The 17,034-nt window shown below is 33.1% G+C and overlaps 1 protein-coding gene and 1 long non-coding RNA gene across 3 annotated transcripts; both read right to left on the reverse strand.

Moving 5' to 3' along the window:
- Positions 1 to 2,588: 2,588 nt before the first annotated feature.
- LOC123892917 lies at positions 2,589 to 3,363 on the reverse strand. Of its 2 annotated transcripts, none has more exons than XR_006803312.1 (2): positions 3,186 to 3,363; positions 2,589 to 2,978 (listed from the first exon to the last, which is right to left on the reverse strand). It is a non-coding gene; the product is annotated as an uncharacterized LOC123892917 (long non-coding RNA). The 2 variants fall into 2 exon arrangements; XR_006803311.1 differs by having other exon boundaries at positions 2,589 to 2,992.
- Positions 3,364 to 7,961: 4,598 nt separating this feature from the next.
- On the reverse strand, positions 7,962 to 16,040 carry LOC123892918 (ethylene-insensitive protein 2). The gene is made up of 8 exons (XM_045942799.1): positions 15,732 to 16,040; positions 14,300 to 15,063; positions 13,546 to 13,632; positions 13,322 to 13,432; positions 13,036 to 13,248; positions 11,719 to 11,904; positions 8,988 to 11,618; positions 7,962 to 8,730 (listed from the first exon to the last, which is right to left on the reverse strand). Exons 2-8 carry the CDS (start codon positions 14,588 to 14,590, stop codon positions 8,350 to 8,352), a joined length of 3,900 nt encoding a protein of 1,299 aa, XP_045798755.1. The 5' UTR covers positions 14,591 to 15,063; positions 15,732 to 16,040; the 3' UTR covers positions 7,962 to 8,349.
- Between the last annotated feature and the right edge of the window lie 994 nt (positions 16,041 to 17,034).

Here is a 17,034-nt window from a genome sequence, read left to right on the forward strand (position 1 = left end):
TAATAATTCCTAATGGACTACTAGACTACTAACACATAAAGCCCAATACTTAAAGCCCTATTAATATTATTATCTAACAAGTGTATCTTGCAACGACGTGGGCCAACAATGTAACTGCAGTTTCCAGGCGGTGGTCTGTTTTCAAGTCAATGAAACACAATCACGATTCGTGTTGTATCAATTGCGAGTTAAGTTAAATTTCTCATTATTTAAAAAAATAAAGATTGATTATTTTATAAGTGAAAAAATTCATAAACCTAACGCCTTAAAATTTAGAATTAAGATGTAGTGTCCAATTTATTTGTATAATTGTTTTGAGTCCAATATGAATTTTCATGACCCAACCGTTTGACTCGAACAATTCACTCTGGAGTTAAAAGTGAATAATTTTACTCATTGACTAATAAATTAAAGAAAGATATCATAGCTACATAACATTATGATAAATCATGAAGTTGTTAAAATAACAAAATGGCAAAGTTATTATAAACTAACACACAAGGGAGAGAGTTAGGGTTCGCTTCTGATCATGACGTACAGTTTAACAATTTCGATATTTTTATCGGTTAAACTAGAGTTTGTAGACAATTCTTAAATAGTACTTATTACTATGGATGCGTTTGATGATCTGCTAAAAAACACAAGGGACTAAACATGACAACTCCAGTTATACTGTGTTTGATCGTAAAACTGTTTGAGGGACTGGACAAATTTGGAGGCAAGGGACAGCACAAAAACAGAATTTTTTGTCCCTCACTAAATCACAGCACAACTTTTTGTCCCAAGTACAACTTATCTAAAATACCAAAATATCATTTTGTTCACCAAATATCATATAAAACAAAAAAAATGTTCAATATCATAAAAATTTGTTTTGTTCTGTGCTGTTCTGCCATGTGTTGTGTTGTTCTGTCTTGTGTTGTTCTATCCAGTACTTACTCTTTAACGGATTCAAACGCACCCTATGTCTTCATATAAAAAACAACTTGCCTTTGCTTATTAAATAGAAAAATTGGCTTCTTAAAAAATTTCCACAAATAATAACTTTACATCAATAAAGAAATTCCTCAAATAAAGACTTGGCCAGTCTTCTTAGTCAGTATGTTAAGTTTTTCTAAGAAAGAAACGCGCTGAACTTTGTTGACTCAAAGCAAGGACAAAGGGGACAAGTCATTATCGAAGATAAAAGAATAAGAAAATTAAGCAAATTGAGGGTGGCGTATAGATCCAAAATATATAAAATCATAAATGCTTTGAAAATTTTCTACGTGAAGAAACTTGGTAAGTACATGTGATTGTGAATGAAGACTAATTAAGGAAGAAACGGTCAACTCGATGATATTTCCATATATTTTTTCTTGGTGAACTACTTTATTATTTATAGACAGTGGAAGAAGACAAAAGTTTAATGCATGTAACATAAAATAAATAACAACTCAAATACTTTTTCATCAACTACCAACATGTGGTGGTCTGACTAAAATATTTAAACTCCAACGAAGTTTAACAAAAATTCACTCCAAAGCGCTTTAGATGAATTTCTTTTCTGCTATATGTTCTCTTAAGATTTTTTTGAGGCGTGATTTGTGGTCACTTGTTAAGGGTTCTTATTTTCTTCACCAACATTATGAGGAGTTTCTTTTTTGTCTTCTTTTGAGTAGGTGTTTTTTAGTGGTATCTTTTGTTAGTTTTTGATAGTTTGTTGTTCGTTTGTATTTTTTCACCATCTTTTCTTTTGGGATAGAACTTTTTAATAAAATCTTAATTATCGAAAAAAAATACTATTTAAAAAATACTATTTTTTCACCATCTTTTCTTTTGGGATAGAACTTTTTCATTGACCACCGGTTGACCACCGGTCCTCCACCCCTCTTTTAATTAATTCTTTTATTATATAATAAAGAATTTTAAAAAATTGAAGATTGGGCCTGAATTAGCTATTGGGCCTAAATTTTCAAACCAATTCCAAACCAAATTACAAAATGTGGTTATGGTTTATAATTGGTGTTTTTTTATTGGAGTGGTGTGATTTTTTTTTAAATGGATTTTGCAAACTAAAATTGGATATGGATTGGTTAGTAATTTGGTTAAGGATAACCAAATTTTTTGCACACCCCTAATTGGATATACTCGAATATTCTTAATGCTGAAATCTTGGACCTGATGCACGAGATTCAGATTTGGACGTTTCCACTCATCACTACGGGAACGAGATAGCTATAATAAAAAAAAACATGGCTCTTTCAACTGTGTCATTCACTCAAAGAGGGTAATATGTGTGTTGACTCTTTAGCAAAGTTTGGGACAAGATCTATGAGCAAACTATTGATGGTTCTTGATCCTCCAGCTGAACTCCGTTTACTACTTATGGCGGATAGTATGGATGTCAATTATTTTCGCGGCCTATAGTTTTTTCTTTTACTTTTTCTTTTTTCTTTTTGCTTTTATCATGTAACCAAAAAACAAAACTACATATTATATTGTTACTCATTCATGTCTTAATCTTGAATCTAATCCCAAAACAACAACCATTCAAGTATTCAACATACTGTTAATGGGAAAACAAAATTAAATTTTTCAACTATACATTCAAGATAAAGTCATGAATGAGTAACAATAATAAATATCAATCGTATTACATTACGACAATTTTTCTCCTTCTGTGTTGCTCAATTCTACATGAATATAGCATTAACATAGTATTACTAGATAATTATTTACAATTACATATAATAGTTAGTTTTCAAAGTCAAATAACTATATACTAATAAATAATAATCTAAAACAATTTTGGGCCTTTTGTTATCATGGTTGGGCTTGTGGTGGAGGAGCTGGAGGCCCAAACTGTTGTGGATGAGAAATTGATTGTTTACTACCCCTGCACCTCCCCAAAAGGTAGCATGCTAAAGCCAATATCAAGATTAACACTATTAATGGTAGCGATATCACCAATTCCATTCTCTACCTTTCCTTTATACCTAAATCATGCCATCTTACTCAAAATTCATCACAACAATAACAAAAAATTAATCTAGACATATGATTAAAATATTTTTAATACTAGATTGATGTTTGATAGAATAATAACAAATCAATCTAAGGTACAAATTAATGAAGATTTCTGACTATTGGGAAAAAAGAAAAAGAAAAAAAAAAAAAAAAGGAATTGTTAATTGCGTACGTACCTGATGATAGTCTTAGTGATAATTTAAGTGATGGAAACAACGTCTGGAAAACAAAATCTAGTGAGGGAATGGATGATGTTAATTTTTATGTAAGCACTTAAGTAACAAATAATTTGTGTAGTTTTAGAAGAAAATAAAGGAAGAAGGGAGAAGATGGAATATCACTATCAGTTTGATGAGAAATAGACGTAAAAGTTTTTTTTTTTTTTAAAAGAAAAATAGACGTAAAAGTTTTTGTTTTAATTATTATTTCTTTTATGGTCATAAAAAAATGTATTTTATTTTTTATAGTATAGGAGTATATTATATTATTTGAGACGCAAAGGATACTAAACCATTTAATAAAAATAAAAATAAAAATGTTGATGTGACTTTAGCTTAGCTGGTAGAAATATTGCATTATATATGCAAGAGTCGGAATTTGAACCTTAGACATCTCATTTATTCACTTTATGTTTAAGCTTGAAATTTTTAGTCACTGTACTACTATAAGGGTCCGTTTGGTGCACAGGATAAGAGACAGGATAGGATAACTGTATCATATTCTGCCGCAATCCAGTGTTTGGTGATACAGCATAATATGATAAGTTAATCTTGAAGCTTATCATATCCTGTCTCTCTAGTTATAATTCTTATCCTAAATTTGAGCTGGGTTACTAGCAGGATAGGATAAGAAAAAAAAATTATTGATTTATTTTATAAAATATATTTCAAAATACATAAAATAAAATTAAAAAAATATAAATAATAAAATAATTAATTTTTAAATATATATGTGATTTTCTCACAGTGGTAATTTTATAATTTATATATTCTAAAAAATCAAAATTTTACTAAAATTACAATATTTTAAAGTAAAATGATTATTAAAAAATTAACAAATAGGGATATTAATTTAAATTTTATAAAAAATTAAATATAATTCTTTTGCAATAGTAGTTTTATTATTTACGTATGAGATATATCATATATTTATTTGGCTTATCTAACATGTATATATTATTGAGTTATTTATTTGATCATGATTCATATAAAAAATTAAACTTGATTATTTTCTCATGATTTTTATTTTAAATTATATAAAGTTATTTGATTACTTATTTAAATTTTTTATTTATAAAATTCAAAGTATTACAAAATAATTTTTAAAAAATAACAATTGTTTTACAAAAGTAATTTTGTCAATTAAATATGTTATATATCTTATCATATTATTATGAGCAAGTATTTATTAAAAACAAAATATAATAGTTATCATGTTTGTTATCCTATGTGCACCAAACACATGATATGATAACTGAGTATAACTATTATCCTGCTATTATCTTATTTTATCTTTATCCTGTTTTATATCATATCTTGTCACTATGTTATCCTGCGCACCAAACAGACCCTAAAAGAAAGACAAAAGGAGGTATATTAAACCATAATGTTAACCTATTTTTGTTTACATAATTATAGAATTAAATATTTGATCCTTTATTCCGTAAGGGTAGTTCAATTCAAATGATAGCTATTAGATAAATTATTATAAGGATCAAGGTTCGAACTTCGGGTTAGGCAAAACATAAGCGGTCAAAACCTTAGGCAAAACAACCTTCGCATGGAATTCTCCTAGAAAATTCATCACGTCTTTTTTTACAATCGGCCAACAAACTCTGAAAAAATTCATATTGAAACCATCCGGACCCTGACCCTTGTTACCATCGTCACTCCAAATTGTTTCTTTAACTTCTGTTTTGTCAAATGGAGCTAAAAGTAAGTCATTGTCAAGATCAGATAGAGAATTAAAATCAACGTCTTGTAAAAATGGTCTAGAATTCCACTCCTCCGAAAGATGCTTAGCAAAATGATCCTTCGCCTTTTTTTAATAGTTGCCACACCTTCTATCCAATAAGGCAAGGTGATCATCTATCTCCGTTTCTTTTCCTTCTAGCTGCCGAAGGACTGAAAGTGTTGTCGAAGGCTACGGTAAATGCAAATTTATTTAAAGGTTACGTAATTGGTGACAATTTGGCTTCTCAAGTTCGCATTTCTAACTTGGAATTTGCTGATGACACTCTAATTATGGATGAGAAGAGTTGGGCTAACATTAGGACTATCAAAGCTCTTCTAATTTTGTTTGAGGTGGTGTCGGGGCTGAAAATTAATTTCTGTAAGAGCATATTGGTGGGTGTTAATGTTGATGACAATTGTCTGGCTAATGCTTCGATGTGATAAATTGTTAAATTGGGTGTATACCATTTTAGTATTTTGGCCTCCCCATTAGAGGTACTAGATACATAAATCAATTATAAACCAGTAAATTAAGATTTTTAACTCCACTATATGAATTTTAGCATGATAGAATAAGTTTTCAAATTAATTTATCATATTCACACATAATTGTAATAGGACATAAAGTTATTATCTATTATCCTGGTCACTAAACAGATCTTTAATATGCACACATGAACAGTGAACTAACGCATTATATGTTTCTTATCGGTGCCTCATTTTTTTTCCTCCTCTTAAAATTTTCTTTTTTTCATTAACCTTTCTTCTGACTTTTTCTCTCTTGAAAAAGTTTAACGATGATCAACTGGTCAATATTTGGTCTCTTTAAAAAACATTTAGGTAGATCAAATGATAAGTCATTAAAAACTCATATACATAAAGTGGAGGATCATAGTTCAAACTCTAATTATGATGTTCGACTTGTCAATTTCGGCATTTCTATCAGTTGAGTTAGGATTGTGAACAATTCTTTTTAAATTTTTAATTGGTAAATTTTGTCAAAAAAATTAATATAAGTTACAAAATTTTAAAATAGTATTTTTTTTTTAATGCTTAATTGCATGTTTGGTCCGTATGTTTATTTTATGTTTCAATTTAGTCTCTTATGTTTAAAAAATTTAGAGTTGGTCCCTTATGTTACTAACATTACAATAAGTTAGTCTTTCAATCAAATTTCTGTTTAAATCGTCCACATAACTAACATAGTTGCATACGTGGACAACTTAGGAGGATGGCACATTGAAATTTTAAATGAAATTAACTCAAAATTAGATGGAAAAGACGAACTTATGTTGACATCAATAATGTAAATGACCGACTTAAAACTTTTTAAACATGGAATACCAACTTAAAACTTTAAATAAACGTAAGGGGGTCAAATATGCAATTAAGTTTTTTTTTTATAAAAACCAATATATCCAATAAATTTGTACACTAGCAACTCGATCTAAAAAAAATTAATTATTTGATTGAAAGAAAAAAAGTTACAAAATTGTGTGTGTGCGTGCACGCGATTAATAACATCAATGCGGGATAAATTTAAAAGGAAAAATGTAAAGTCTAAATCAAAATAAATCGGCCAATAGGAGATGAACCCTAAAATCATATCATTATAAAATGACAAATCTTACTCTTGAAAGTTAAACCAAACGGCCGCCGTAGATGAACCCTAAAATTATACAGAGACATAATACTAGATTGAATAAACGTGTTTCGGCATTACGAGCCAACACTGATAGCTTTGTATGTCAAAACTGATAGGAACAATAGAATGTTGAAAAATCAAAACATTATCAAGTCAAAATCAACAACATAAATTTCAACCTACAAGTTTCTTCAGCACGTGTTCAATGCGAAAGAGAAATGAAACCACGATCTCTAACCATATCTAGTTACAAATCATATCTTCGACAACTAGATTTGTAGATCAATTATATATGGTCTCAAGTTTGTCCAAATTAATTAGTTGTTCAAAGGGCGATACAAAATTGATGACAATGTCGAGATCGACGTTAACTCTTATCAGATCTGCACATCCCTCGCGATTTCAAATGCTAAGAGTACTTATGGAATTTTCATGAAACATCTCGAGCATAATTCATGAAACAATCTTACCTTACAAGCAGTTGGTCCAAAAAATAGCTCTTCAAGCTACCAATATCCACACTACCATATGTAGTGTGTGTTGAGGGAGTTTAGGGTTCAGATCTAAAGGTGGGGATGTAAACATTGAGGGTGGTGGTGGCAACCCTAGGATGAAGGCCTTGATTATGTCGTAGGTGTGGGTGGTGGCTTGTCGCGGTCGATAATAGTGAGGGGAAAGAGAGATTCAAAAAATAGGAAATTCCCTCCACTATGATTCATTTTTCCTCTTCCTCCAATAGCAAAGATTCCATGGGTCACTTACACTAAAACTTCAACACAGTGATCGAGGGTGGAAGTAGAGCTAGATCGGAGCTAGCAAAGATCAATGATGAGCTGAAACAAGATCCAAGTTAAGGGAGAAAATGTGGCCCATAATTACGAGGTAAATCCATATTTGTTTCTTCCTCTTTTACTTGCAATATAATGTTTGAAATATTTGCCGCTTATGTGGATGATTAATATCCACGAAAGAATTTAGCTAAGCACCTTTAATAAATTTGTTGTTTCATCTACATGCTCAAACCTAAGAATAATAGGAGAGCAAAATCGAATTTCCCGCAGTTACATGATGTTGTAACAGATCTAGACCGTTCAATTTGCAATTGACGGTTGAGATCATTTTACAGTGTAAAATTAAAAATTAAATCTGAACTGTCTAATCTCAAACCAACGGCTGAAATTAACTGCAGTGTGAAACTGCGTAGTCCAGTTCGTAGGAGAACAGAGTGCAACAGACCAACATAATGTTGAATATATATCAAACAACTAACCAATATTCAATAACATAATGTAAAGATAAATAAAAATTTCTGTATGTGATCCAATAATCCGATATTTTGGAAACAAATCAACCAATTTTTAACTTGTATAACATTTTTTTCAGACTTCATTGCGAAAACTTTCAAACAACAAAATTTCAGTGTTTATACAAAAGTTAATCAAGGAAACAACCGGGTCAAAACTTAATTGTTTCCCTGCCTTCTATCCACTAGCTAGATAAGGAACGAAATCCAAACAAAACAAAAACAAATTGGAGCTATTTTCCATCTATCCATTTTTATCTTTCATTTTTCCACAATTGCATATAATTCTTCCTTATATGTATGTAACATACAAAGATAAAATCTTCTGCAAAGGAATTTGATACATGGAGGCAGAGCACTCCTTGATCTAGGTATGAGCTGCTGCACAGTATAAATTATAAAACATCCCCAAAGAAACCTGATTTTGTTAATGCAAAATGTTATTGGTTGTATGATCCTGATGAGGCGACCTTGCGAGAACCAGTCCCTTCCTGATTGCCAACTAGCTTGTTGGATGATAACCTTCGCTTGTACCGTTTGAGAACAGACGCCAAATTTTCCTTCCCCTTTGGAAAAGCCACATCACCAGCTGCAGTACCTGTACGTCCTTTCCTGCTAGAGATGGCGATCTCCACATCTTTAATCAGCTCAAGCAACGTTAATGCAGTTGTGCATTTGCCTCGGCCTGCTTTCACAGTTGGGGGTAGCATCCCGTTAGAAAGAGGAGGGCTTGACTTTTGCTGGTGTGAAGTGGGAACTTGAAGGCAAAAACATGGGGCCGATGGAGTACGGGGCTTCGAAAAAGCTGGTTCGATGATGCCCTGCTCATTAAAGCAATATAAAATAAAAACATATTAAAGCAATATAAAATAAAATAAAAATAAAGAAAAGACATGCTGGCATTGTTTGTTTCAAAGAGCGTGCCAGAAATGATAGCATGATGAATATATGACATGTTTGACCAATTTCTCCAAGTGTACCCGTTTTTTAGGATTTGAACAATAGATTACCACTTTAAGAACAGCAAAAATAATTACATTCCGACTACTTAAGATAGCAAATTCTTCGGATAGTTTACCTGGAGGCGGTTGAGCACATAGGTGTATTTCCCCCAAAGCTCTGGCCGGCTTTCCAAAACTGAGAGGTCAAGAATACGGTGGATACACCAGACCCCAAAGCTTATTATTAAATCTGTTCTCCACACACATCCCTCTCCACAGTTAGGAACTGACAAAAGACTTGAGGCATTTGCCTCATTGTTTTTAATCGAAGAAACAGGTTTCCTATCAGAAGGAAAATAGCGAGTATCACCCATATGAATGACCTGATTTGTCTCCCTAGCCTCAATTTCATAAACAAACTTTTCCCTTGCTGCTACACGATCAATCAGATCCTCATCAATTCCATCATTCTGTTTAAACAACCAATCAGATCCCTCCAGTTTTAAGAGCTTCATAATGCAAAGTCGAACAGACTGGAGAAGTTTCACCTCTACAACCTCAAATGAAGTTTCTTGAACAATTACATTAGGCCTGCTTCCTGCACCTTCCAATGCAACATCATGGATTTTATCAGCAACACCAAACTGCTCAAAAGGCTGTCTAGACCAGAGGGATCCAGTGTCAAAACCAGAACTCAGCTGTGAAGAGAGTGCCTCTCTGTACACTTTAGATGGAGAGACTTCATCGAAGGCCAAATGAGCTCCTGTTCTTGATCCAGAATTTGGATATAAAGATGGTTCATAACCCATTCTACCAGCAAAAGATCCATATCCAACAGAACCATCCCATGGTAGATTTTTATCAGACACGTAGCCAGCTTTGTGGGGGATGGAGTATCCTGAAATGTCCGGCAAGCTGTGGTACTTCTTAGTGTTCACTGAATTGACTGTATTAGCTGAAGTTCCAGAGGAGCAGGAATCATAATTGGACCTCTCAGATTGTAGTTGGCGATTTCGAGAGACAGCTACATTTTCGAACCCAGGGGGATGGCCTACACCTGAGCCATTATGCAACTTTTTCCCCAGAGCAAATGCAAGGGAATCCCTGTAGTTCGGATTACCTGTGGAAGGAGACTTCAGTGATGACAATGGCATTGAACCATTTATGTTTTCAGAACTTCTATCTTTCATACCCCGGCTAAGATAGGATGCAGTCTGGTAACCATGTATTGTAGCTGGCTGATAATCCCAAGCGTCGGATGAATGAAGACTGCGAACACTAGAATAGCGCCTCTCACCAGAATCAATGAAATTCCGGCTGGAATTTTGTACATATGCATCCAATAACTGCATGGGATTTGCCCGCACGGAGGAAGAACTCCTTTGGAGACCATATGAAGACTGCTTGGAATAGTCATATGGACCGGCGTTGATTGAAGTGTCGGAAGCTCTACCACCTTCAGATACTAAGTATTCAGAATAGTCCTTACCACATGCATCCATTTTCTGCAAGGATCCAGTGGGTCTTGAATCTACTCCCTGCCCCAGCAAAACATCAATTTTCTTAGCCTTAGCTTCCTGGGTTGCTTGCCCATGGAAATCATAAAGTTGTCCCCAGAATTCATCAAGAATAGCCGCTAGCTGACGTCTTGCAGCACGTCCTAATCCTTCTATTCTCGATAGACTTCCGAAGCTACCCCCACCATCATCACTTTTCCCACTAATACTCCTGAATGATGGAGGGCCTTCTGATGTTGACGATGGGGGATTTGCCAAGACTACTCTGGTTGATTCTTCGGTTTCCCAAGAGTCTCCATCGTCATCATCCCTTTCAGCGTTTGAATAATCTTCAATTTCCACATTCTTCTCAATTGGGGCATTCGTTTCCATTATAGGTTTTTGGTCTTCAGATCTAGAATCAGAATTATCATTAACCACAGTTGATACTGCCCCTGACTCTGAAGTGGAAACTGATGGTGTAACAGAATGATTCAACATTAAAGCATTCGCTTGGAGATCAGGTTCCATTATCGTTTCAGGTAAATCAGGACGACAACTTGCGAGTTCTGAGTACTCAAATGTCCTTGCCAGAGCTGGTTTTGGTTCGTCGGCTTCAACAGATGCATCTTCATGAGACACTGTTTCAGTTATATATGATTCTTCACCATCAACCAGCGGATTCGATACAGTCTCCGGCATATCCCAATTCAACACTTGAATATTGGCAGATCTTAACGGGGTGGCGGCTAACCAAAGCATCAGGCATAGTGATATTAAACCAGCGATGAGAAGAATGGAATATGAGACAGACACACCATTCCCCACATTCCATCTCAAATCAGCTGCCCAATCACTATTGCCAAATATCATCTCTACCAAAAAGATGATATTCAAGCCAAGCATCCCGATGAATATGACCAATGCCAAAAGTTCCACCGGCTGGGAGATCTTGTGTGCGCCCATTATTGATTTCGACATAGCTACTCGAAAAAGGGGAATCACAGAAGATGGAAGTTGCAGAGCTACTAACACCTGAGTGAATATGAGTAGCTGATACATCCCTTCAGCTCCTGAACTCCAGACGCAATAAAGGGCAGGCAGCACAGCAATCACTCTAATTGTGGAATAGTGAAGCCAGCCTGGAATGTCCAACTTTAAGAACCCATTAACTACTACTTCTCCGCCTAAACTCCAAGTCAAAGCAGTAGTTTGATTTGCTAGAAACAAAATGAGTACAAAACCAAGCAGAGCTATTGGGCTGCGCAACACCTGCAATAAGAATCACATAATCATATTTGTTCAGAATGTGTATGACAGACAAGATGTGAACAATTTTTTTATGTAAATCATTTATGTACGTAAAGATAACCTGTTCCATTGGTGACAGTGCATCCTGAAAAGTAAGCAAAACAGGACCTGTACTAGAGAACTCATTTGCTGAGGTGGTCATCAACATATTATTTGCCAAATAAAGGCCACTGAAGACACATAAGATGGCCAAAAAATGGTTATGACACAATGCATCTTTAGAAATGTTTTTTGGTCCCTTATGCCACTGCACAAACAAAATGAAGTTGATCAGATTGACAAAACTCAAAACTACAACCAAATATGACAGACAGAACATGATGTGCAATCTTTCCCCTCTAAGTGCATAGCTAATGAAAAGTGTGAGAGAAATGATCAGATCAGGACATATCTTACAAGAAAAATCCACATTGATCAAGAGATTGGTGTATTTAATTATAATTTAAAAGAAACCTACTGGTGAACTGACCCTAAATTCTGTATGCTAAAAAACTATCGTGAAAGGATTGTCAAGAATTTGTAAAACACCTTCTGTTTCCCATTTAAAAGATGTTCCAAGTACACTTCAATATTTCATACCTTCCTCATGTAAGACACTACTGATGAACATTCTTAGAGTAAGGGAATTGATAGGCATGAATCAAATCTAGATGAAGACCCTTCTCTTAGAATTAGGCGCTGCCTGACTATTGGATAACAGCAGGTACCAGTATTACCTACTACTACAAAACAATTACTAGCCTACTATTGAAAGAAACATCTCCACTAACAAAAGAAATCTAAAACAACACTAATTTTATTTTCTGCATGAAATTCCAAGCATGCATTAAGACCAAAACAACACACAATTACTGAAATCATACTTAAGACAGCTAAAAGGATACCACAATTTACGTGTATAGCTTTTAACGCAGGAGAACTCTAAGCATATTTCGGTTTTGACCATTTAAATATGCAGGTGCACAAATAATATTCGCAATATTATAGACAAAGCGGGGATTGGGTGATATAATTGTAGAGAGATATAATCAAAAGAACCACTCACAATACAAGATTTTTAAATCAAGTGCACAAAACCAATTTAGAATATTAAGTGGTTACAAAGTTTAACTTTCTAGAAAGAAGGAAAAAAACACAGAAAATTAATTACCAGTAGCACTCAAAACCCTTGTTAATTTGATTAAAAGATTCATTAAAAATAATAAACTCCTTCTAAAAAATAGCAACAGCCGGACAATTCATCTTTACGAACAAGCAGAACATGAGATTTAAATACACCCGCAAACAAATAAAAGATATTTTCTTGGCAGCATGCCATAGACACAAACATTTCACTACATTTGCATAAATGAAAATTGAGAATGAGAGGAAATAATACCTGTACAATAGAGGAATGAAGGTAAAAGTTGTGAGGCACAAGAGTTGCTCCAAGAAGACTCATCAGCATAAATGCACTCTCCCCACTCAACTTCATTAGTATTCCATTCATGGGAAGTGGAATTTCTGATTGGTTGATGAGTAGTCCAAGTATAAAAGAAAGTAATACAAAGCCTGCCACAAACTGCCCTAGGAATTTCGCCTTTTCAATGTCCTGCGCAAAGGAAATATAATAAGTCCGGTTCTGATCAACAGGGGATGGTGAATAAGTGAAGAATAATACTTACAAGGAGGACAGCAAGAAGTATATGAAAAACAGCACCAGTGGCGGTTAAAAAGACACAGGTGAACAAGTCCCACCCAAAAATAAGATTTAATCCTTGTGCCATGCCCAAGATCTTGCAAAACAGTTTAAACCATAGTTTCAAGTCCAAACAATTTTGACAAATAGAAGATGACCATGTGTAAAATAATTAACTGGATGCTTAACGTTAATCAAGAGTAGAATTACCATGTTAAGATCTAGCATAATCACTGAAAGTTCCATTTGAATTCCTAGGAGAAGGCATGTCCATGTATCATACTCATCACTGCAAATCTTCAGTTAAAAAATGAGAAGTTAGTCTAATAAACAAGCATACAAATCAAGCACATTCATCAAATTTTATCTGAGCGTGCTCATGTAAACGTCATATTTTCTGCATGAGTTTGAACCAGAAATACAGAAAAGACAGAAACCTACTATAGACTCAGTAACCAATTCAACAGGAAGATTGAATAGAAGACCATTCAACCTGGCTCACAATTCACAACCACCACAATTGGAATAGTGTCAACAGGGTAACAAAAATACTGTCCATCTCAACGTTTTTTTCTCCGCCAATTTCACAACCGTAACACATTTAAGATATGGAAGAAGAAAATATCAACATAAAAATCAAACAAAATGAACCCACGGAAGATTGAAATTAACAACAATCAATTTTCTTCTTCATACGTGACTTCTTCTCAATAGCCCTCCATCTTTCGATTTCCTAATGTCAACTACTTATTTGACAGGGACTGAATAGCAAGACGCTACATTAAATAGTGTAATATAAAACTAAAAAATTGTTTGAAAATCAAATTGATAGTTTTTAATTGGGGGGGGGGGGGGCAGGGTTAAAACAGTTCAGAGTTCAGGAGCTTTTCAAATATAATAACAATCTCACTACATCAAGGTGTAATTGTATAAACCCCAAGGCCGAAAGTAGATGACATGATACCTGAGCAAGATCTCTTTCAGTGATAACAGCAACCCTTGCAGATAAGTACTGGCAGAAGATAGCAGCCAAATTGAAAATAAGTGTGAAAGCTACCAGATCAAAACCAAACCTTGCACCACCCTCAACACTAGCCACCCACTTTCCAGGGTCAACATATCCTATCGAAATCAAAAGCACGGGTATAACAGCCGGAAGTGCTCGGCTAAGAAAGCCAGGAGGGTTATCAGTACTCAATCTCTTCGTCTCCATTTTATTCTTCACCTGTTCAGAACTCAATGCCTCTGCTTCCATTTTCCTTTATGATACAGCCCGGAAAAATATGATACTCAGACAAACACTTCAGAGTAGCTAAAACTTTCAACAACCCGATAGACAATTGTACAGGTGTAACTCAACTATATTTCTATCAAAAGACTATATATTACAAGCCAATCTTTGATAAGTTAGCTGCTATATATTTAATCTATAATAAGTCAACTTATATAATTGAAAAGGACTTGCAATTTGCAATCAATTTCAACAAAAGTACATCCCTATTTCAGCAGCCAACCACTCTATATCAAAATCAACGACTAACAACGATCATCGAATACAAATCTGATGTTTTCAATCAAGTCAACCTATAATCCGTCACAAAAAAATAAACTCACAACACCCCTTCTAACAATTCCAATCGATCATCACCTCGACTTGACTGAAAATCAATCCAATTGATGTCAAGCTTTTTCACTTCCACAGTCGAAAAACCAATCAATTTTCAAATCCTGCATCAATAAAATAAAAAAATTAATCAATGTAACAAACAAAATCAGTCTCAAAATTCAAAACATAAACAGAAGAAAACAGAGGAATAGTTACAGCATTTAAGAATTCATAGTTATCCTTATCTCAATTTAGATTATAACAATTAATGCTACGAAATGAAAAATCAAACCAAAAAAAAAAACTCATACAAGTTTTGAGTTTGACACAAGCAAGTGTAAGCAAAAAGTAAACAACAAATCTTAAAAATAATCTTATACTAATAAACCGACTTTATCAATCATGAGAATCAGAGCCAAAAAAATCTTACACAGTAAATAAAAAAATGAAAAATTAAATCAAATACACGTAGATAAATAATACAAGTGGCGAAAGATGATTCAGCTATGAAAATACAAAGTAAACGGAAGAGGAAGAAGAAGAAGTAAAACCCTTAACCCTACACAGTGAAAATAAAAACTGAAGTACTGTAATAACAGAAAAATAATTAAGCGTGGATCTGATGCAGATGGTGAAGAACATTTGCACAAATTCCAAGGATGATTATGATTATAAATTATGATTAAGATTTAAGATGATTAAGATTATGATGAAGATGATGATGATGATGATGATGATGAGATAACAGTAGAATTAGAGAATTAGGATTGAAAAATTGATGGTTCATTACCGTAGAATTAGGGTTCTATAAATTCTAGTACAATTTTTCTTGTGAAGTAGATCTAATAAACTCTGAATAAAACTTGAAAGGGAGCATGAAATATGATGATGATAAATTTTATATTTATATTTATATCATTGATAATTGATTGATAATAGTTTAATATTTTTTATGTGTACTATGAAGAGAGAGAAATAAGGATGAAGGAAAAGGGAGTTATTAAAAAATGAATGTAAATTATGGGTTGGGGTTTCAAGATAGAGAGAGAGTGTGTGTGTTTCAAATGCTAAAAGGAGGCTACAAAGCTCTGAAAAAAGACAGTTATTTTTTTTCTTTATTTTGGTCTTTTTTAAAATTACATTTTTAACTAGGTTATTGGTGTGTTTTTTCTTGAGATAAATAGTAATTATAGTCAACAAACATATTTTTAAAAAGACTTGTTATGAAAATAAATATAGAAGTTTTGTCTTGAAAATAAGTGTATTTAACTTGAAATTGGATAGTTTGCTGCCGAGTAAGACTTTAGCGCATTGTTTTTGTGAGTGAGGAGAGAAACTGAAAATTAAAAATGAAGAGATGAAAATGAGAGATAACGACATAAAATGCAATAGGGATGACAATGGCAGAAGATCCAAATTCATTAGACTTTATTCAACTTTTTGAAAATTCAAAAATTGTTCTTTCGAATGCAAAATTTTATATTTTTTTTTATTAAGTAATATTTTAAGACACTTATCAGCATAATTATATTTTTAATCGATTAGTCTATTCTTCAAATTTATTTATTTTGGTCAACTTAATTTATAAACTATCAAAAAAAGATATATCTCAAAACGTGATCGTAATAATCTCAATGCATTTATTTAACACTATATATTTCGTAGTGTCTCACAAATTTAATGACATGTGACCATCTTGTCTTATCTATATAAAATTAAATTTAAGTTTTTGTAATCAAAATTATTTTATCAAATAGTTTTAAAAAGCTATCTTTTAGAATAAGTATATGATTTATTTTAGAATGTAAAAATAGTTTTATAATTTATATACTAGTAGTTTTCTTTGTCTTTTAAGACATTATTTAGGGAAAGGATCAAAGGAAAGATATTTTATTTTATTTTTTTAAGGAAAATCAAAGGAAAGATATTTGTTTGCAGCCTTACCAACATTTTTATTTTTTATAAGAACATTGATATTTGCCAAGTTGTATTATCAAACAAATCTATGAAGTGTCTGCAAGTAATAAATAGCAATCTATTTGTGATTTTGTTTATTACCTAGCTATAACTCTTCGTAATTATTGTAAAAAAAT

This window comes from Trifolium pratense, linkage group LG6 (assembly GCF_020283565.1).
Source record: "Trifolium pratense cultivar HEN17-A07 linkage group LG6, ARS_RC_1.1, whole genome shotgun sequence".
NCBI classification, from domain to species: domain Eukaryota; kingdom Viridiplantae; phylum Streptophyta; class Magnoliopsida; order Fabales; family Fabaceae; genus Trifolium; species Trifolium pratense.